The sequence below is a fragment of the Centropristis striata genome, chromosome 14, assembly GCF_030273125.1.
Source record: "Centropristis striata isolate RG_2023a ecotype Rhode Island chromosome 14, C.striata_1.0, whole genome shotgun sequence".
In the NCBI taxonomy this organism is placed as follows: domain Eukaryota; kingdom Metazoa; phylum Chordata; class Actinopteri; order Perciformes; family Serranidae; genus Centropristis; species Centropristis striata.
Window position 1 is genome coordinate 26,866,218 of NC_081530.1, and position 21,743 is coordinate 26,887,960.

Below are 21,743 nucleotides of genomic sequence, written 5' to 3' on the forward strand. Positions count from 1 at the left end.
TGCGCAGCTGAGTGACGGGGCAGGGAGGCAGGAGGGGACCGCAGCACACAGCCACGAATCCGTCCCTGGGACATTGACAATCCCAACAAAACAACAGGAGAAATCCACAGCGGACCAGAGGAGGGAGGTAAGTTGTTTCTACACTGATGAGTTTCTAAGTGTGTGTGTGTGGAGTTTGGTTGATTTTCGGGGTGGGGCGGAGGGGATATTGGGGTATTCAACTGCGCAGAAATGTCCAAACAGAGTCATCTTCACCTGCTGCCAGCGCGCCATGCTTTCTTATATTTAGCACACAGAACAGGAGCACACTGACTGTGTTGACTCAGTACTGATCTCTTTTCTTTCATCTCGTTTTTCCTTTATAACTTTTGTGGAGTAACGGTGATGTTGTGGCGTGAAGCATCAGATTTGAGGGGCGGTGACAGTCCTGTCCGCGTGCCAGCAGTGTGCCATGTCATGTTTTATTATGAGGCGTCATCTGTGGCCTGAACGTGCCTGCGTGATGAGCACCTGTAGGCAGCCAATAGGAGGTTCAAAAAGCCTGTTAATGTTATAGATATAGCATTATAGGCTAGATATTCTTACAGTTTCAATGTCAATTTTCAAGAAATAATCTAATTTAAAGGTCCATTTAGTAGCTTTTTGGGGCATTTTGATTATATAAAATGGGCTTAAAGGATGAGTTAGACTTTGATTACACTCAACTTTTAAGCCAATATGGACAGGAGGTGCAGAAAAAATATTAAATAAAAAGGAACTCATCTTCTGATGAAGGCCATTTAATATGGTTTAAGAGCAGACCTTGAGGTGAAATTTTTTGGTGGACCATCTAAACATTTTTTTAAAAAGTTGTGTAGTATGAGGTACTTATCCATAGTCAGTGTATTATCTACAGTTGGTGGCGATCGACATGGCTCCAGATTGGAGGAAATATGGCAGAAGTGCTAGTATGGAAGCTACGTAATGTAGACGGGGGCCGCAGCAGAATGTAGGCCTATTTTAGCCATCTACAAAAAGGCCCACCTAAAAAGATGTATATCAATTTAAGTGTATGCTACATTTGGAATATTTTCACCACTTTATCTTGCTGTCAGACAGCCCTGTTTGGAGTTCGAGCAGGGCTTGTATGCTCTCTTCAAAGCCACCAGACTCCATTGACAAAAACAGTAAGTTTACCTCACAAAAGGCAAGAGCTTTTATTCTACTGCTGCCTCAATCAGTTAGTTAGTTTGTGTTTTGTTTGACTTTGGTGAATCAGAACTAATCCTTTAAAACACAAAAGTCACACAATAACACAAAGAAACTAAACAATCGAGGCAGCGGTAGACCAGCAAGTCTTGTGTTCTGTAGGGTGAAATTACTGTTTTTGTCAAAGGAGTCTGGTGGCTTTGAATAGAACCTCTATAACAGCTTCGGTTCCCCCCATGTAAACTTAAAAAGGGCAGTCTGATGGAAAGGTCAAGTGGTGAAATTATTCTGCATATAACGTTCACTTCGGATACATTCCTTCCGTGTCGGGACTCCTGCCTGCTTCTCTAAACTGGGGGTGTGCAGACCGTTGTCTAATACACTGACTAAGGATCAGGACCCCATACAACCCCACGTGACTAAAACAACATTTTGTCTTTAGTCATTGGGCCCATACATTGATATTGATATAGCTTACCTATTACCATCAGTATATTCAGTAGATCATCTATACATAGCTAATGTTTTATTGAAACTGAATTTTATTTCAGCTACATTAAGTTAACAACAAAAAAAAACAAGAAACCAAGACTTTCACTAACAGCTCATACTGATGATATCACAGCTTCCTCATTGAGTCACTGTGAGAACAGCTGTAGCACCTGAGGCATTATTACTGCACCAATGAAACTGAATTTACTGAAGTTTACTCGTACATTGCAGCACAGGACCTCGAGGTCTACATTAGAAAACCTCACAGTAGGCCTGTAGCAGCAGGCTGTGGCCCAATATAGCCCCAAAGATCAGATACCAGGCCACAGGGTTCAGGAGACGCATGCAGGTCGGGGTGAAGTCAGTAATATCTTTCTACTGCAGGAACATGTGTGCTTTCTCAGCTGTCGGTTTGGGGTCTTTATGTGGCAGACGCTGCTGCCCACCTGTCTGCGGGAGCACAGGGAGGAATGTGTTCATTTACTGGAGGCTAAAGTCTGCTAGTGTCTGCTTAATGCAACAGCTAAAAAATATTCATAGAATAATTCCACTGACTGCAACTTCTTGTTGTTCGTCTAGTGTTTTACAGTCTTTAATGGTTTGAACCCACTCTGGCTGTTTCTTATTCAATTTCTGTGATGCACTGAATGTATTAAGTGTATATGAAAAGCTAACACAGCATCACTGGCCGTGTCTTTGCATTGCCATGGAGAATTTGGCTGGTTGACAATGCAGTCAGTGCAGACGCTGGCTGTTTCTGTCTCATGGTTTTTAAACACATAATTACTGAGTGAGACAGTGATTAAGTGCTGTGAACTGATTCTTTGTCCTTTATTTAATCTATAAAATTAAAGCTGCAGTGATGGGGCCGAAATAGATGATCAATTTAATAATTTATTGTCTATAAAACATCCGAAAAGAAAAACTGCCCATCACAATTTCTCAGAGGTTGGATGGATCTATCTATCTATCTATCTATCTATCTATCTATCTATCTATCTATCTATCTATCTATCTATCTATCTATCATCAATAATGCCCAACCTAAAGAAACTTATTGCAGATTACTTTTCTGATGATCCACTATCAATCGATTGATTAAATGTTTCAGCTCCAATAAAATTACAGTTTAAGAAACATGCAAGAATACAGATTTATCAAGCCGGGTGACATATAGTACTTAAATGGAAGAAAACTTTTCCTCCAAGCTTAAAGCTGTGGATTAAAGACCATAAACATCATCTAAAAATGTGCTATTCTACAAGAGGTTGTGCTCAGCAATGTTATGCTATACAACAGTCATTTTTTTTTTACTTAAATAAAAACAATGGATGCAATTGTATTGTAGTTTTGTACTATAGAGAAAAAGAGCAGATTGAGCGATGATGAAAATCATAGTTAATTGCAGCCCTGCACTATAAATCTTGTATAGAAGGCCTAAAAGAAAGTGGTTCCAAAAATGTGAATACTAATAAACTGATAGAAATAAGTTTATCCTGCTCAAACTAAGGAAATAAACTTGATCCAACCAAATGTCTTGGTTGAATCTTGTTATTTTGTCCTCATTGCTTCATATCTGACTCTGAGCTCTCCAGGTTTCAGAGCTGTTGTGACCCAGAGAGCAGAAATAGCAGCTGATTCCTGCGACAGGCATCTGGCACCGCTGAGAGGTTTCTCCAGAGAGATGACTCGATGACGCCCATCAGGACGTGTTTGCTGCTCATAGCACATAATTACAAGTCATAATTTTAAAAGATTACAGACGGGGAGAACAATGCAGTCCACATAGCTGCCATATTAATGCACTGCAGAGCCTCCTGGTGTTTTTATAGATGATTTGTAAAACAGATTAAAACTCACACCACTGGATTGTGTGCTGGACACAAAGGCAGCAGGTGTCAGATTAGGAAGTGCGTGTTACCTGGCAGTAGTTTGCATAAACATGCAGAGGGTTGCTGGATTGAATTCCACTCGGTTGACTAATTGCCTGCATTACCTCATGGTGAGGCATACGGCTGTTAAAGAAAGAGATACAATATGGTCTGTGCCGTGTTTCAGTGGCGTTCGATTACAGCTGGAGATCTGTTTACCTCATCGCAGGCAGCTAACGTTGTCAGAACTGTCTGCACATTTCAACTGAGTTTGGGGACAGGCGATATAATCATGTATGTTAAATGTCGATTCTGCATGTGATGTCTCAAGTGTCTCATCTCTAAATGTCATCAGGGGAATATCCAGGGTCAGTGAGTTCACATTTTCAGCACAAGCACAGCTGATCAGTAGAGGCAATCTGTGACATGTAACGAGTGGATTTAAGAGTTTTTAGAGCAACTATAAAGAACTTTCATTTTGTGTTGATTTTGGCGCCCCCTGTGGACAAACATGGTTGTGTGTAAGCAGAAATGCTCCAAGAAAAAAAAATTGGAGGCAGCATTTAACCTTGTGCAAGAATGATACATGATTACTGATTTTCATTAGTGCCATTGTTCAAGATTGGTTAATGTTACACTACAATAAACCTCACAATGCCCTCAAATATGTATAGCAAAACTAAAATTAACACCTAACTAGAACGGATTTTGTGAGTTTAAGAGACTGTTGGAATCGACCCGGCGTATTCTGTTGGAAACACCAAAATACTATAAAACTTTTGAAAATGTGCATTAATGTTTTTTACGCACACCACGTGTTTTTGTCTATTTAAAAAAATAGTTAATGCACTAAGTGGGAGATGGAAAGGTTTTTTTCCGAATAACACAGTAATTAAATTGAGACTGTTTCATAACCAGTTAAAAAACCTTTGCTGCTTTAAACTTGTTAGGATCTAGACAACTGAGTAATTCAGGAAACTATTTCTCAAAATTCCTTACCGGCTGCTTCATTTGTGGTGTTCAATATTGAATGAACAAATAAATATTTTTTTTACACACACTTTACAAACCTAAAAATTAATTTGCATTTATTCTATTTTTTTAGTTTTTATTTCATAATACCACTTTTCATCAGAAAGTCTGTCAATCAAGACAAACAGGATATAGCTAGTAAAGTGACTAAAACTGTAATTAAATGAGTTACTAAGTCTGTATATTGATTTATTTAGTTTTATTTCTTTCACTTTGCCCAAACTGAAATAACGGCTTCCTATTGTTTCAGTTTAAACTTTGTGTATTTCATCAAGTTTTTCCTCAGGTTTTCTTTAAATGTTTCCACTGCTCTCAGCTGTCAGCCTGGCTCCAGTCTCTGTCTCTCCTTAATCCAATTGTGTGATATGTTCATGTGCTCATGGCAGAGGTTGTGACTGTGGCAGGAAGCCAGACAGCTCAAACAGAGACATGTTCGTATAAACGCTGCTACATTGGCTACATTTAGTTTCACTCTGTAATGACATGAGGCAGCTTTTTGAAAACAGCGAGCTGCAGCGTGGGAATCACTGATTCTGTCCTCTGCCAAGGACTGAGTACTGATCTCTTACCTCCCTGTGGAGAGGGCGAATTAAAAAGACTATATCCTCTGTGATCAATAAAGTGAAACAATCACATAACTAATACATTAGAAATGTCACATTACAGACCAAGAAACCAGTCTTTTGTTTGTAGGCTTGTCACCATGGAAGGTCTAATGGAGCGGCTGGAGCGAGCTGTGACTCGTCTGGAGAAGACGTCCATCACGATGCAGGCGTCCATGGCTAACGGGGACTGTGTCAATGGCATCGATGGAGGCAAGTCTGTCATTCAATAACACTTAACTCAGACAGAGCAACAAGTTAAACAAGCACTGGACAGGCACACATTGAAGATACAGCTCAACATGAGAGCAGTGGTTTCTCTCTTTTGTCTCCAGGTTTGTCTCAGTGTGTCGAGGCCTTTGACGTCCTGCTGAGAGGTCCAGTGTCAGAGTACATGAACTGCAGCCGAGCCATCGGAAGCGATGTGGAGAAACATGTAAGTTATGTTCAATAATTAAGAATTCAAATCAGAGAGAGAGAGAGAAGACAGAAGTTAATAAAAATGGCAGCACTACTCGCCACCAACAACATCATTTATTTTTTCTCCTATTTGAGGATTGTTTTCCCTAAAAGACACCAATCTAATGCATCAAAGAGCAGAGCTAATTGTATTAACAACATAATAAATAATAAAAGTGAAGCTAATAAAGTTCAATTAAATGTATGCATCTTATCCATTTTTGAAAATACATGCAATCTATATGACCTATATTAACCCATTAAAGTCGTTTTGTAGTATTTGCGTAAGCTCTCAAATACTTTTTCATTTCTATCTGCTACAGAGGCTGAAAAATCTATTATTTAGTAGAAGCGTTGACACTTCTGTTGAATTTCCAGAAAAACTTCAGGTTTAAGGGGGGTATTTTAAAATCGCCCAGAGGTTTTACAGGCATTTTTTACAGGCGTTTTAGGCCTAAATGGGTTAATATATGTCCGAACGCTTAGGAACTGAGTTGGAAATTATGTGAATACATGGCAAAAATTAGCATATCTATTTAATCAAATAATCATCTGGTGATATTCTCAATAGTTTCAATTGATTCCTTGACCCAGAAAAATGTATATTTTGACACCAAGATTGAAATTTTAAGTGGCTTGGAAGATAAATTGGTTCTCATTGACTGACTGCTGCCTGATTAATATATATTGTCATCCCAACTCATCAGATACCGATGCTTTGTCACGACCCTCAGCATGTGATACTGATGCATGATTTTTGCTTCAGTTGTCCAAAACGTCCAAAACTACAATAAGGGCAGCGATCACTGTCGTAACAATGTATTCTCATCCCAACTAAAGGGTGTCTTGTGCTGAGGGCCATGACAAAGTGTCAGTATCTGACAATAATATTTATTAAGCCCGAAAGTTCATTGTTGACAATTTGCATTGAGCTGTATTGATGCAAAGTTTAAAACTAAAGTGAAAACTTCCATACATATTATCATAGTTAAGCTATGATATGCTATGCCGTCTTTTTTAAAATTATTAATTATTATTATAATTTTTTTCTTAGATTGTTATTTTTTATCTTTATCTTAAATTTTGTGAATTTGTGTGGTCGGCTGTAACAAAGAAATTTAGTCAATCTAATAAAGTCAATCTTTCAAGTCAAAGTCAAAGTAAAAATTTCTATAGTATGTCTGTTTCACTATTTCTGCCTGAACACACTCACTTCCCAACATTAAAAAAGTGCCATGCAGATAATGGCAAGCAGCTAAGAAAAGACAAGGAGAATATTTAATCCTCTTTCATAAAAATAAAAGATTAATATTTTAAATTTAAATGTCTCAAATCATATTTTAGTCGCTTTCTTGTGAGTTGATATAAATGTAACTAATGTGTGTTAAATGGGCGTTTGATATCATATCTCTACAGACTTTGTGATAACAGAAAATATCGTTTACCTACCTATTATCGTTGTCCAAAGAAGTAGAATAATATTGTATTGTGATGAAATGGCCCATGCACACACTCATACATGCTCTGCAGCAGCTGTGGTGAACAGATGTTACCACAGCTGCAGTCCTAACAATCAGTACAGATTTGTCAGTTAACTGTTGGCAAAATCAACTATTAATCATCTTTTTAAGCAGTTCCACCAGTTTTACAAACCAAGTTGGCTACTTTATCAATAAAAAATAAAGATCTGCCCCCTTAAAGTCCCCAAAACTAATGTGAGAGTAACACTGATTGCTTGAGTACCAATTTAACTGCATATTGAAGTCCAGATGTTGCCCCCAATTTTGAGAAACCCCCAGTTTTAAAAGTTTTGCCTATTAAATGATTTGAAATTCTTTATGTGTTTTTACTTGGTGTGAACTTGCTCAAAACACAAAGATGGATACCAGCAGAGCTACTAGTTCAGTCAGTGTGCTAACCTCCATTTGATTGGATGCACATTTGTAAACAAATATGGATTGATCTGCTTTAGATCGTACAAAGATAAGATGCTGGAAAGCTGAAGGATAGTGATGTTTGTGTTTGAGAGGTTCAGGGTCCAATGTTTCCTGTCCTCAAAGCCAAGGATGGGAGTATGACTGAACTTTGACCTTACTTTCATGTATCAAACCACTGGCGGAGCACCTTTTCCTTTTTGGTAATGACCCGTACTCCCACAACGACTGTAAGTGTGTTTTGTGGTGAGCCAGTTGGCAGTAAGAGCCGTGTTATGTCCTTTGAATAAACCCAGAATAACAGGGAGTTGCTCCAAAACAGAAGAGTAAAGGCAGGCGGAGAGAAAACACAGTGAAATGTTATGTTTCTTGCTCTGTACCTTGAAAGAAGATCTCTATCTCCGCGTCCCAACACTGACCAGGGTGAGAAGGAGGGGGAGTGTGTGAGCGAGAGCCAGGGGTAGTTTCTTAACGTTTGCAGAGCTCCTTTTAAGGACAAAGCCTCCCTGGTGGTTCCCTTGGCCCGCGACTAGAGGTCTCAAACACACAGGACACAGCTGGCTGGGACTAACCCAAACTCTGTGTGTGTGTGTGTGTGTGTGTGTGTGTGTGTGTGTGTGTGTGTGTGTGTGTGTGCGCTATGCTTTCTATTTAATGTCTAAGACAGACAGAATCACTGCCCAGATTTCAATAAGCGTGAGAGAGCACAATCAAAGCATAAACAAAAGAGACTAAAAGAATCTCCAATCTGCAAATCAGAGCACTGAAACAGTCGTTTGAATGCAAAACATTGCAGCAACATTGCCTCATGCAGCAACATTCTCTTAAATGTAGCTTATATATTTTCTCTTAATTGTCTGTTAGAGGAAAAAAACAACTCCAGGTGCGTTCTTAACCCTTAATAGGACACTCATTGAAATACTTGCAAATTCCAAATTTCAACCCTAGAGAATATTGGAGGATATTACATACTGCCAGAATGTGTAAATAAACATATGAAAAAAATATTTTGAGAAAAACGTTTACGAGATTAAAGTGGCAAATCTACGAGAAAAAAATGTGCAGGTTTATGAGATTTAAAGTGGTGAATCTGGGAGAAAAAAGTTGCTTTTTTCCCACTTTTTTCTTGTAAATCTGCAACTTTTTTCGCGCAGATTTGCCACTTTAATCTAGTAAATTTACAACTTTTTTCTCAAAATATTACCTGAAGTTACCAAATATAGTTCTTTGCCTGATAAAGGGTTAACCATCCCATTCTACTCGTGCCCGGCTGTGCTGAATGATGAATCCTGCTTGATCACAATTGTTTATTAGCATAAGTAACGCCCCCCAAACACTATATAAGACCAGGTGTTGTGCCGTGTGCAAATACTCTGACACATACCCAAGAATGGGAGAGATTCTACCAAAATAATGCTGTAATGGGGTGTTCACACCAAATGGGAAGCAATTTTTTTCTGCAAGGCATGAAAAAAAACCCATTTTTAATATATTTTTTACACATACTATATTGGTTCTCATAGACTTTATATGGCTGCCATCTCTGATCTGCAATCTTGATGAAGTGGCTCCAATGAAAAATTAAAACCTATGGTGACAGAGAGCATGTGGAAAAAATGTGGTGCTTTTGTCCGACGTGTCCACATTCTTCTCAGATCTGTTCCTAAGCCATCTGACTGTAAGGTTTTCCATCTACTTTCTAAACAAAATTGCCATCTAGTAGGTTTAGATTTAAGACTTGTCACAGAAATGAGGACCTAAATTTAACTTAGACTGTTCGTCTAAGCTCGTTAATGCAAAAATCGAATCAGACAATCACATGGCAGCAACTCAATGCATTTAAGCCTGGAGACAAGCTGCTGAAGTTCAAAGCCAGCATCAGTGACTTTGAACGTGGCATGGTTGTTGGTGCCAGAAGATCTGCTCTGAGTATTTCAGAAGGTATCCATTGAGCGGTAGTTCTCTGGGCTAAAATGCCTTGTTGATGCCAGAGGTCAGAGGAGAATGGCCAGACTGGTTCAAGATGATAGAAAGGCAAAAGTAACTCAAATAACCACTCATTACAACCAAGGTCTGTGAAAAGAAAGAAGTGCATCTCTGAACACACAACACGTCCAACCTTGAAACAGATGAGCTGCAGCAGCAGAAGACCACACTGGCCACTTTATTACCTTGCTAGCTAATAAAGTGGCCGGTGTGTGTAGTTACATGCTGCTTGTTACATTCCCTGTGTTATCATCCTAACCTTTCTGACTTTGTCTCTTTGTGATCAGGCGGACATGGTGAACAACGCCCTGCAGACTCAGAGAACTTTCCTCAAGATGGCTGCTACTCACCAGGAGCCTGCGCAGGTACAACATGCTGATAGTGTGGCAACTCATCGTTCACCGTCATTATGATCAGCTGTTTCTGTTTCTGCTCAAAACCTTTCAGTTAACTGCAGCAGGTGATGCACAGTGCAGCTCTCAAGCTTCATCAAATGTTCCACATTTAACTTAGAAGGGAGCTGTATCTCAGTGCGGCGTGTCAGTGTGTGTCCTCCCCTCCTGTGTTCCCCAGCAGGCCTGGCTGTTCACAGAGGGATTACGCTGCTCTTTGACTAAGAAAACGCTAATACAACACATTCCCAACATGTTCACGTATAGAGAAAGGGGGGTGGGAGAGAGAGAAAGCTATGTGTGTGTGTGAGTGTGTGTGTGTGTGTGAGAGAGAGAGAGAGCTGATATGATATCATCCCATTGGCCTTCTGTTTGTGTTCTCTGTCTGTGTGTGTGTGTGTGTGTGTGTGTGTGTGTGTGTGTGTGTGTGTGTGTGTTTTAAGGTCCGTAGAGCCCACCAGGAAGTGATTATTCCCTATCTGTCAGGTCATTGGTTAAGAGGCGGTGAAAAGAGCGTTCAGTGATTGTCAGAAATGCAAACAAGGAAAGAGTGATGGTTTTACAGAGGGAGAGAGGGATCGACCCCAGAGAGGAGGGGGATGTAAGGGAAGAGGAGATTACTGCATCACTGTTGGCCAAATAAACTCAAAACAGGACGCAGAAAAAGGATGAATAAGAACTTAATCAAGTCTAGAGTACTTATTCAATCTCTTATATATATAGGACTGAAATGTTTTTGCTTTTTAAGTCTCAAGTCAAGTCTCACAGCAGCCAAGTCCAAATTAAATTTAAGTCCTCATAATATATATATATATATATATATATATATATATATATATATATATATATATATATATATGTGAGACTTGACTTGAGACTTAACAAGCAAAAACATTTCAGTCCTCTTTAAATTTTTGCCCTATTAAGTCCTTGAACAATAAAAACATAACAGGTTTTAAGCAAATAAATTTAGATTCCATGTAATTTTAATGATTAATATTCATGTTTTTCATAAATTCAAGCTGAAAAACATATAGCTTGATTGACAGTTTGCTTTAAAACCAAAAGAGTTAAAACTGCTCTTATATCTGGCAATACTGTACCGTGAAGTCAAATTTGAGAATCTCATCATTTTAGATAAAAGAGCAGTTTGACAGTATTCTTATTCTTGCCGTTTCATGTCATATGGGATGAAAGGTAGCAGTGGTGAAGACTTCCACATTTATGTGTTCATATAATCGGACAGCTCAGGTTGGCTGTTTAAATGCAGAGTTGGTCATGTAAGGGTTAAAAATAATATGCACTGGCAATATAACACTTTGTTATTTAAATTCAGGTTTAATAGCCTCTTTGCTGATGATGTCATACATCAGTGAGCTTTTCCAGATGGAGGGCAGGCAAACGGAGGCAGGTTCTGAGACGATGACTAGCAACACTGCACAAATGATGATTTATACTGTTAACGGCTGTTCCAATCGATCAAATCGTGAAGAAACATGGGCTAATTTTGAGTTATGTAAATAGTAATACATAAAGAGGAGAAGTCAAAAAAATATCAGAGAAACAGTGGTAGACGTGGATCCAAAACTGTAAAGTCTGGAGGAGTGCAGTCAACTAATCTTAAGCTGAAGTTGTTGAATGCTGACAATACAACTAATGTTTTATACAAAGTTTATATATACATAATCACTAAGACAGTCATAAGCACCAGTCTAGCTCAGAACACAGATGTAGAAGCGCAGTGTCCTGTTTCAGATTTCGCAGAAAGCCCGAATAAAGAAACTCTTGATGAGAAAACTCATTGTGAAGCCGAAGCTGCTCTAGCTTGACAAGGTTGGGACATCAGTTCTCTATTCACAGTCAACATGACCCACAAACCCTTCAGTGCACACACACACACACACACACACACACACACACACACACACACACACACACACACACTGAATTCCCGCACACTTGCACAATCACCACCAGTCCAAACTCTGTTCTGTGAAACCTTCACAAACAAACAAACAAACAAACACATCTGTCGACTCACTCATTCTAGTCTGTCTGTCAGTCAATACCGATCAGACAGAGGAGGAAAAGTGCGTGTGACTCTGACCAGTGCAGCCTCTCTCCTCACACACACACAAACACACACAGATTACAAACTTCTGGCCTTTCTCTGCAGCACAGCCCCTGTTGTGCTCTCTGACTTTTTATGGGCATGTTCTATATTTGAGCCTGTTGTCAGTGTGTATGTGTGTGTGTGAGAGAGTGTGAGAGAGAGTTAGTTAGAGTGAAAGAAAGTAACCCTCTCTCTCATGTGACCTCAGGTTGGCCTGTTAACTTCATGTGTGTGTGTGTGTGTGTGTATCTGGCAGTGCAGACACACTGCAGACTTCCACAGTTACAGTTGTCCTCCCTTTGTGTCGCCTTCCACTCTACCTTTGATCCACTGCTTGTATAGGAAGTCAAGGCCCCGCTGTGCTATTGTAACACGCTGCCCATCAAATAATGCGAGCCGACGTTTTTGATCCTCTTGTCGGCTCGTTCTCTTTCTGTCTGTGTCCGTTTCTGCCTCAGTTGTCTTCTCATCCATGTAGTCATGTATACATTTACATTTAGAGAAATGCATTTTTTTCTTTGGTAAGTTACATCAGCCTGAGGAGCAATGGAAATTATGATTCTGGATGTTTGTTCAGCTTTGGTCAGAGATTATCATCGACATCAGAGAGCAGTCGCGCTTCATAAAGCTTTGACTTTAGTTCTCCAGTCTTTGTGATAAGCTAAACTTTCTGTGTAAAGAGTAGATGACGCGTCTCCACTTCCTCCCTCTTTATAAATATGAAGCCAAAATATCCCAGATAGTGCGGGCCGCCATCTTGTTTCGGTGGCACCATTTGGATCCAGAGTCTGCGCAGTAGTGACCAGCTGGTGGAGCTGCAGTTTTGTTCTCCCACTCGTACACGCGCCCAACCAGTCACAACTGTCAATCATGACACTTGCAACAATTGAACATGCATATTAAATTGTAAATTGTTAACCCTTTTTAAAATATTTTTTACTTAATTGTTAATACCTTTCTTATATTTCTAGTTTATACTGCTTGTTTACTATTTTTTGTTATTTTTATTGAAGCTCCTCTCGATCTTGCTATCCACTTTGCTGCTGTAATACTAGAAATTCCCCCGTTGTTGGACTAATAAAGGAAAATCGAATCTAATTGAATATGTTTCCAGTAAGGATGGGAATAATTAATCGATGATTGATTAATGGTCGTTAAGAATTTGGTCGATCACATGGAATTTTTAATCGATCTGTGTATTTTTTCAATTTTATCTATGACTGTCTATCAGTACTCACTGAACTGAAACACGGCTCAGTTTAGCTGAGAAAGGCCGTACATGAATGAGCTGAGAATTAAGTTGGATAAAGCAACAGTTTGCAATAACAATTATAAAACACAGAGAAACACAAGAGCAATAATTTGAGCAAAACTAGCTTACTGTATCAAACCTTGCTAGCATGAATTACTAGGTTTAATTTTATCCAAAACTTATTTAAACACAAAACACATGTAAATATGCAAGATTACTGTGAAAATTAACCTCATACCTCTTCGGGGGCTAAAACATAAAACACTGAACTCCTTGACGTTATCTTTAGAGTTTAATCTCACTTGAGTTAGTTTTATGATTGACAGGATCAAGTCTCATTTCGTCCTTTCAAAATAAAAGCGTCCATTATCAAAACAGGATTTTGCATAGTACTGTAAATATATCTTTTATTTTGCCCATGTATGCATGCAGCAATTAATCGATTAATTGATCGTTAATATTATAGATAATTGAGTTGGCAGGTTTCTTCCAAACGCCCATCCATAGTTTCCAGTATTTATGGTAAGCTAAGCTTCCTGTAACTTTATATTAAGCTAGTGTTTATGTTTGTACAGTAAAAATGAAGCTACAGCCATTAGCTTAGCTTAGCTTAGCATAAAGAGCTAGCCTGTCTCTGTCGAGTTGTTAGCTATCAACCAGCAAACAGAACTTCTGCCACTCTACACTCTACTACTAAAATTATCTGTGCTGAAGGAATTAAGCTGTTTTTGTTCCCACAAAAGCTGCTGTAAAAGATTTATAAAAATCATAGCTCATCCTGAGCCGGCAGATTGCTGAGGGGTCTTATGGGGAGAACTGACTCCTGTTCTGACTTAATGCCAGTGTGTAGATTTGCCAGAACATTTTCAGGTTACAGTGCACTTGGGAATACAGCTATATTATTTCTGTCTCTCTCACTGTGCAGCATGACTGAGTGAGGGGAAGTCCACACTGAATACAAGTCATACTTTCAGTGGGAGACATGATGACGTTGTTGACGTTTTCATGTGCACAACAATTACAGAGAAGTACTCATTGGCAATGGAAATCTTGAATCTCAGATTGCTTCCAAAAATGGCCATTTGTGTAATAAAAGGAAACTCCCATAACATTTAACAGTGCATGTCAAGTTAAAACAAAGTAATATAAATTTATGTTTGACAATGCAAATAAATAAGCTAAATGTAAACAATAAATCAGTTATGTATATACATAAGTATAAATGTATACAGAGGTGTAAACAGTGAGTAAAAGTATATAAATGGTGACAGTTTAATGTGACATGTAAAGCTGAGCTCATTGTGGGATGTATTAAGAAAGTTGGCACTGCTTTCTCCTTATTCATTTCCACATAAAAAAGTAGATCTAAAACAATCCTTTTGAATCTGCAACAGTTTTGATCATCGATTGGGTTTTTGATTCATTTTTTTTCAAGCAAAAATGTCAAACATGCTGCTTCCAGCTACTCAAAAGCGAAGATTTAATGCCTTTTCTTGTTATGTGTAATGATTTTGGGGGTGCTTTTTGGGCATGAAGGACAATTTTCATGATTTCTAGACACTTAATATACAAAAGATTGAGCTGAATAATATGGAATAAATAATTGGCAGAATAATCAGTAATAAAAAGTGATCATAAATTGCAGAAACGGTGGAAAAAGATGGAACATGGTGAATATTTAAGTAATGAAAACTGACAGAACTAACTTAATAATAAATGAGGGAGGTGATGAAACAATGATTTACACTTAAATTCATCTCAAACCATCCTTATGATCCACTCCCACTGAGCAGACCCAGTGCATCTGTACGGTATGTGTTTTGGACAGCGGAGATGTATCGCTTCAGAGCTGCCCGCACACAGATATTAGCTTTATTTAGTGAGAATAAAAGCAGCTGGAGGAGTAGAGAGAGGCGCGTCTATCTCAGCTTATGGAGATCATGTGCATCTCATTGGGGAAGAATTTGTTGGGGGAAAAAAAGGAGAGACTCTTCTTCTTCTTTTATTGCTCCTTTGCACGCAAGCTTAGGAGCTGTATTTTCATATAAATCTACATTTATGTGTATTATATGTGAGAAAACAGTACAATTAAAAGATATGTTTATGTAAACATAATTGAATGAACTGTGGGCTGCAGAATAAACCACAGCTAGGGATGCTTTACCGTACATCGGGTATATACATAAACTGATATTATCAAAGCAAACATACTGGTTTATGTTTATGCGTGTAATCAATCAGCTATTTTTAAAAAAGAAAGATTTGTTCTGCAGCATCTCACCACAGTTCATTAACAGTAAATGTTTCCCATAGCAGCCAGTTCACTGCAGATCAGAACAAGAAAGCAGTAGCAGAAATTCCCCAATGAAACATTGTGTTCCTGAATCAGTGTGTGCGCGTGTGCATGTGTGATAGGTAAACTGTAAACATTGGATGAGCGGTATGCCTTACAAGGCCAGAGGGATCTCCCCATGAACTGAGGAATGTTTGTAGGAACGGAGCATGCGATGGGGAGGGGAGAGCTGAGGGCTGGGAGACAACCATATTGAAGCTGAGATCTGGAAGATCCGATGGAAAAAAAGCTCTGGCTAATAAAATTAGTTACTGTCCTGTAGCCTCGTTTAGGAATTACTGGCTGGCACAGAGAGCTGGCTGGGTTTCGGGCGGATGGGGAAACAAAAATCAAAAGTATCTGAAACATGTTAAAGAAGAAAGAGGCTGTCATGTTATGATAAAGAAGTTAAAAATGTAATATGTTGTTCACTTGCATCCTTCTATCCCGACTCTTTTTATTCTTCCGCAGACGGAGCTGCACGACCTGCTGAAGCCAATTTCCGATCACATCCAGGAGATCCAGAGCTTCCGTGAACGAAACCGCGGCAGCAGCCTCTTCAACCACCTGTCAGCCGTTAGCGAGAGCATCCCCGCCCTGGGCTGGGTGGCTGTGGTGAGGAAGAGTACAATTACACACTCTCATGCACACAGGAAAACACACCCAAGAAGACGTGTATCTTCCTGTTTAAACAAAACAAAGTGCACAAACACATGTCAGATAAAACCAACTCCCTCAAAGAAACTATAACCTTGACTATAATATGAGCATGGAAAAACAAAGCCACCAGGTTCCAAACCAATTATTTCACCTTCCAGAACACTAGAGTTGCTGGTCTTACACTGCCTTGATAGTTTAGTTTGTTTGTGTTATTGTCAACTTGTGTTATTGTTAACTTGTTTTAAAAGGTTCGTTTGGATTCAACAAACTCACACAATTACACAAACTAACCTATCAAGGCAGTGGTAGACCAGCAACAGTGGTGGAAAGTAACTAAATACATTTACTCAAGTACAATGTTGAGGTACTTGTACTTTACTTGAGTATTTCCATTTTATGTAACTTTTTACTTCTACTCCACGACATTTTTAGGCAAAAATTAAACTTTTTACTCCACTACATTCAGCTTCCAGCTTTGGTTACTTTACAGGTCAAGATTTAACATAAAATATATGATCAATTTAAAGTGATTAGATTAATTAAATCATATAACAGTATATTTAGTAACCAAATCAGTCCTGTCTTTACTAAATTAAAACCCTGCTTACAGAAAGCATCAATACAAATAATATAATAATATATTTAGAATATATAAAACAATCTGAGTGGGTCCATTCTGCATAATGAACACTTTTACTTAGGATGTTTCAAGTACATTTTGATGCTGATTCTTTTGTGCTTTTACTTAAGTTAGTTTTGAGTTCAGCACTTTTACTTGTAGTGTCGTAATTTCACAGTGTTGTATTAGTACTTTTGCTTAAGTAAGGGATCTGAATACTTTTTCCACCACTGACCAGCAACTAGAGTGTTCTGGTGAGGTGAAATTACTGGTTTTGTCATTGGAATCTGGTGGCTTAGAGCATAGATAATGGCTTCGGCTCTCTGACAGCAAGGTAAAGTGGTGGTAAAGTTCAAAATATAGCATTACTATATATATGGAAAAACTATGATACAGACGGATAACAATAAAACAAAACCTACCATGTTTACATACCGTGTTAACCCCTTTTATTGTCTCGTCATCAGTCTCTGTCCTTCTGAGTTTATAGATGAATGTCATTTAGATTAAGATCAAAGCTTTCCCTCTTGAATCCCTGAATAAAAAACCTCTGTGGCAGACTCTGGTCAGTGTTTGTTGCTGTCAGGAGGGCACTTTTCCACACTGGTCTTTTCAAACATCTGCTCTATTCTACTGTCTACCCTGAAATGAAGACAAATCTGCTGATAGTCAGATACGTTCTCAAAGAGATCTCACGGTGCTTCTGAGTTTTTAATGAGCTCTCATGTCTCCCAGAGTCAGAAGCCGGGTCCGTATGTGAAAGAGATGAACGACGCTGCCACCTTCTACACCAACAGAGTGCTGAAGGACTACAAGGAAACGTAAGTATGACACAGTAAATCTACTCTTTCGCATGTTTCTGTGGGAAGGTTTTAATTATAAAAACCAGACTGGCCTAATTCTTTCAAAGCTATAACAGTGATTTTGCAGGATTTAGCCCCTTTACTACAGATCATAAATACTTCACAATACTGCTGACAATGATCAAGATATTTAGATTAGATTTAGATTCATTGTTTCCAATAGATTCTGTACAATATGAAGGTAAATATGAAGACTTGCTTGAGTCTCTTAACATTAGGTTTGCATTCATATTTGGTATGATGTAACTTTTCTGTATTAAAATGTCTAAGAATGACTAGATCTGTATTATAGATTTTGTTGAGTTTTGCTTTTACATTTTCACTAACTAGTGCAGTGCCCGTAGGAAGTATGTATTCGTATAGTGGGAGATTAAGTAGATTGAACATTGATATTCGCTGGAAACTATTCAAATATAATTGGAAAATCGAACCTTGTAGCTCACTTTAAAAGAAAGGTAGGCTAAATAGACTTAGAGATGAGATGAGTCAGGCGTGGAAATCCCGAGCAAATTGTGTTACTGACCAGGTGTAGGCCTATCACACAATGGGGCGGAGATCCCCTAAAAGGCGTCCAATCGGAAACAGTGCAATGCAGCAACACGTCCTACGTAAATAATGATGATATTTTGAAAAACGAATTAAAAAATCTTCAAAATCGAGGACGCACACCTTCATGCCATGCGCAAGCCACATATGAAATCTTAGGTCAGCGAGATATGCCTACACACACACACACACGCACACACACACACACACACACACACACACACACATTGACGCTTCTTGCTTTCAGCTAAAAAAGCTTTGTCAGCTAAATGTAGTGGAGTAGAATTATAAAGCTACATATGTGGAAATACTCAAATAAAGTAAACGTACATCAAAATTGTACTTACGCACAGTACTTGAGTAAATGTACTTAGTTACATTCCACCACTGCATTTTTATGATGTACCTTTAAGAACTTGGTCTTTTTTAACAACATATTAAAACCTAAAATAAAGGATTTTAGTTAGCACATCTCTGTTTACATCCGACCATCATATTTGTGTCACCAACCTTTCCTCCAGCGACAGACGTCATGTCCTCTGGGTGCGCTCCTATCTGTCTGTCTGGACCGAGATGCAGTCCTTCATCAAACAGCACCACACTACAGGACTGGTGTGGAGCAAGAGTGTGAGTACAACATACTTCTTCTCTAAAAAGATAACACTACACTTGACTTAAAAACAATAAATTACTGCTGTACCAACTTGTTTGTTATCTTAGCTGTGTTTTCATTTAGTTTCCATTCACAGGCTGTGATATTTTTATATCAGAGCTCAAATTAACTCATGCTTTTTGCGTACACTTCCATTTTTAGTTATGGAGCAGCCGGTTACATAAACCACTGCAGAGAGCATGAATGAATGAATGAGCTCCCCTCCGGTAGCTGCATCCTTCGGTTCTCCATAGAGCTCACACAACCTCCGTCACTCCCACACACACTTCAGTTTATGGATGTCTCTTCTGGGACTCACACTCGCTAGATCCCAGAGATTATGATGGCCCGAAACCAAATTCTTCCACACACACTCAACCCTTTTTTTATTGTTAGCTTGAAGGGTTTGTCATCTTTATTCACTCTGGGAAAGCTGTGATGCAAATTTATCTCCTAAAGGAATAGTGGATAGTTTTGGGAAAATACACTTATTTGCTTTTGTTGATTTGATTTGATTCTGCTCTTTGTGTTTGAGATGAATGGACCGATACTCTCATGTCTGTATGTTAAACATGAAGCTATAACTGGGAGACAGTTAGCATAGCTTAGCCTATCATAAAGACTGGAAACCATGGATTTATAAAGAGAACTGGATACAGTGTTGCAGGCAGGGCCTAAATAAGAGCTTTTTCAGCATTAATACTGGGAAGTTGTTGGGAATATTATCATTATTATCATTAGGTTGTGTACCTAAAAAAATAATTTTCATACCTGTGGGCTTGCTCAAATGGGGAAAGAGCATGCATGGCCATGTCCAAAGGTAATAACACATTGTATCTCATTTATTGAATGAGTAAAAAAACAAAAAAACAACATGTTCTGATACCTTAACGAAAGTTTAGGTCTTTTGTCAATGACACGACAAACATAACTTTTCTATTTAATGCTGTTTAACAATTGTAGTTTTAAAAATGTGGTTAACGTAATGAAACAGAACTTGGTTAGGTTCAGGACTGGTTTGGATTAAAATAAGTATGTTTAATACAGACATAACTGACTTAGTTATGTATGTGACATGGCTACATACTAACGTAGTTACATACAAAATTAAAATAACTTAATTGACTTTTGGTTTCACATGGGACACAGACACTGGGCTCCTGGGTCAAAGTCCTCTGTTTGCCTGACCTCAGTCCCCCCTCTACGTGGACTTTCTCATTCTTTATGCTACACTATCGCAATTTGTCCTTTGCTCCCATGATAAAGACGACAACAACTAGAGCCCGCCACCTCAAATCAAAAGTAAATAGGGGTCGTGATAAGCTGCTTACACAGTTGACCTACATGCCTGTTTTTTCAGTGGTAAGGTCTGTATGAAAACCACAAGTTTTTCACAAGGAAATATGTGTTTTTTTTAGCCTGAAACACTGACATCCTGTAATACTGTCATATTTAAGGAGATTCTGCCTGTTTCCATTCTTTATGCGAAGCTAAATTAAGCTAACTGCCTGTAAGCTGGATCTTCTTGAGAGTGGTGTCAATCTTCTCATGTAAGTCTCAGAAAGAGTGAAATAAATTAGATACAATAAAAGTGAATGAGCTCATTTCTCCGAATGTTACACTGTTCCTTTGGGTTAAAACCTGAGGTGAAGCTAATGCTCAACAGCTGCGCATGCATGTGTGTTTTCTTCATGCAGAAACTTGAGAGCCTGCAGTAGCTGTGTGTGTGTCAGCTGTTGTCCCCGCTGTCAGATGACTGAGCTGAAGTGTGTGTGAGGGACACAGTGTGTGTGTGTGTGTGTGTGTGTGTGTGAGTGTGTACAAGGACAGGAGTGTGTGGTACTAACAGGTGGTCCTCAGGGTTTTCTTGAATGGAGGTTTTCTTTACAGAAGAACCCCGACAAAGAGTCTGTGTGCACATGCAGCCTGTGCCGTAACCTAAACCGCAGGGCTGGTCCCCCTTTAACGCAGCCGTCATCTGCAGCTCAGATAGGGCTTTAGTGACACGCTTTCACTCTGACATGCAGGCTGACATATGGAGTTGGCTTCTCACACACACACACACACACACACACACACACTGCCAATCACATTAGTTTCAATGCCTCAGATCAGGCCTGTGGCAAAATGACTGAAAACAAGATTATATTTATTAAATGCCATATTTTTTTAACAATTTGTGTCTAATTTGTTGAGTATTTGTTCACATTGTCCTCTTTGGCCAGTTAAGGACATTCTGGATGGAAAAAACTTGAGCTTTTCTTTTGACTCAAAACATAACTAACACAGTCTAAAGCAGGCTTGCAGATCACAATGTTCAATATTGATCATTATGACTTGTCTTCTCTTGGATCCATTAAATGTAAAAAAAAAAAAAAAAAAAATTTAAGTGAAAATGGCCATCACTACTTCACAAATCCCAAGGTAAAGTCTTCAAAATTGCTTCTTTTGTCCAACAGCACTCTGAAGTCCAAAAATATTAAGTTCACTGTCACATAGACAAAACAAAAGCAGGATTTTTTTTCACATTTTCAGAGCAGTAACCTGTGAATGTTTGAATGCTTGAAAAATGGCTTAAATGAATAATCAATTATGAAAATAGCTGCAAATTAATTTTCTGCCTTTTGATTAATCTTTAAATTTTTTTTAAAAAAGGACAGAAATGTTACGTTTTCCTCTGCTCCAGACAAACATGTTTGTGTACACCCATACACACACAAACACACAAGCAGTCGTGTACACAAAGAAGC

The 21,743-nt window shown here is 38.7% G+C and overlaps 1 protein-coding gene across 1 annotated transcript in view; it reads left to right on the plus strand.

Moving 5' to 3' along the window:
- Positions 1 to 21,743, plus strand: part of cap2 (cyclase associated actin cytoskeleton regulatory protein 2) — a 27,783-nt gene continuing 6,040 nt past the window's right edge. Inside the window, exons 1-7 of the mRNA XM_059350475.1 lie at positions 1 to 127; positions 5,277 to 5,398; positions 5,521 to 5,621; positions 9,852 to 9,929; positions 16,125 to 16,268; positions 17,668 to 17,753; positions 18,863 to 18,968. Coding sequence (XP_059206458.1) covers positions 5,287 to 5,398; positions 5,521 to 5,621; positions 9,852 to 9,929; positions 16,125 to 16,268; positions 17,668 to 17,753; positions 18,863 to 18,968 — 627 coding nt within the window. The 5' untranslated portion in view covers positions 1 to 127; positions 5,277 to 5,286. The remainder of the gene's footprint in view (positions 128 to 5,276; positions 5,399 to 5,520; positions 5,622 to 9,851; positions 9,930 to 16,124; positions 16,269 to 17,667; positions 17,754 to 18,862; positions 18,969 to 21,743) is intronic.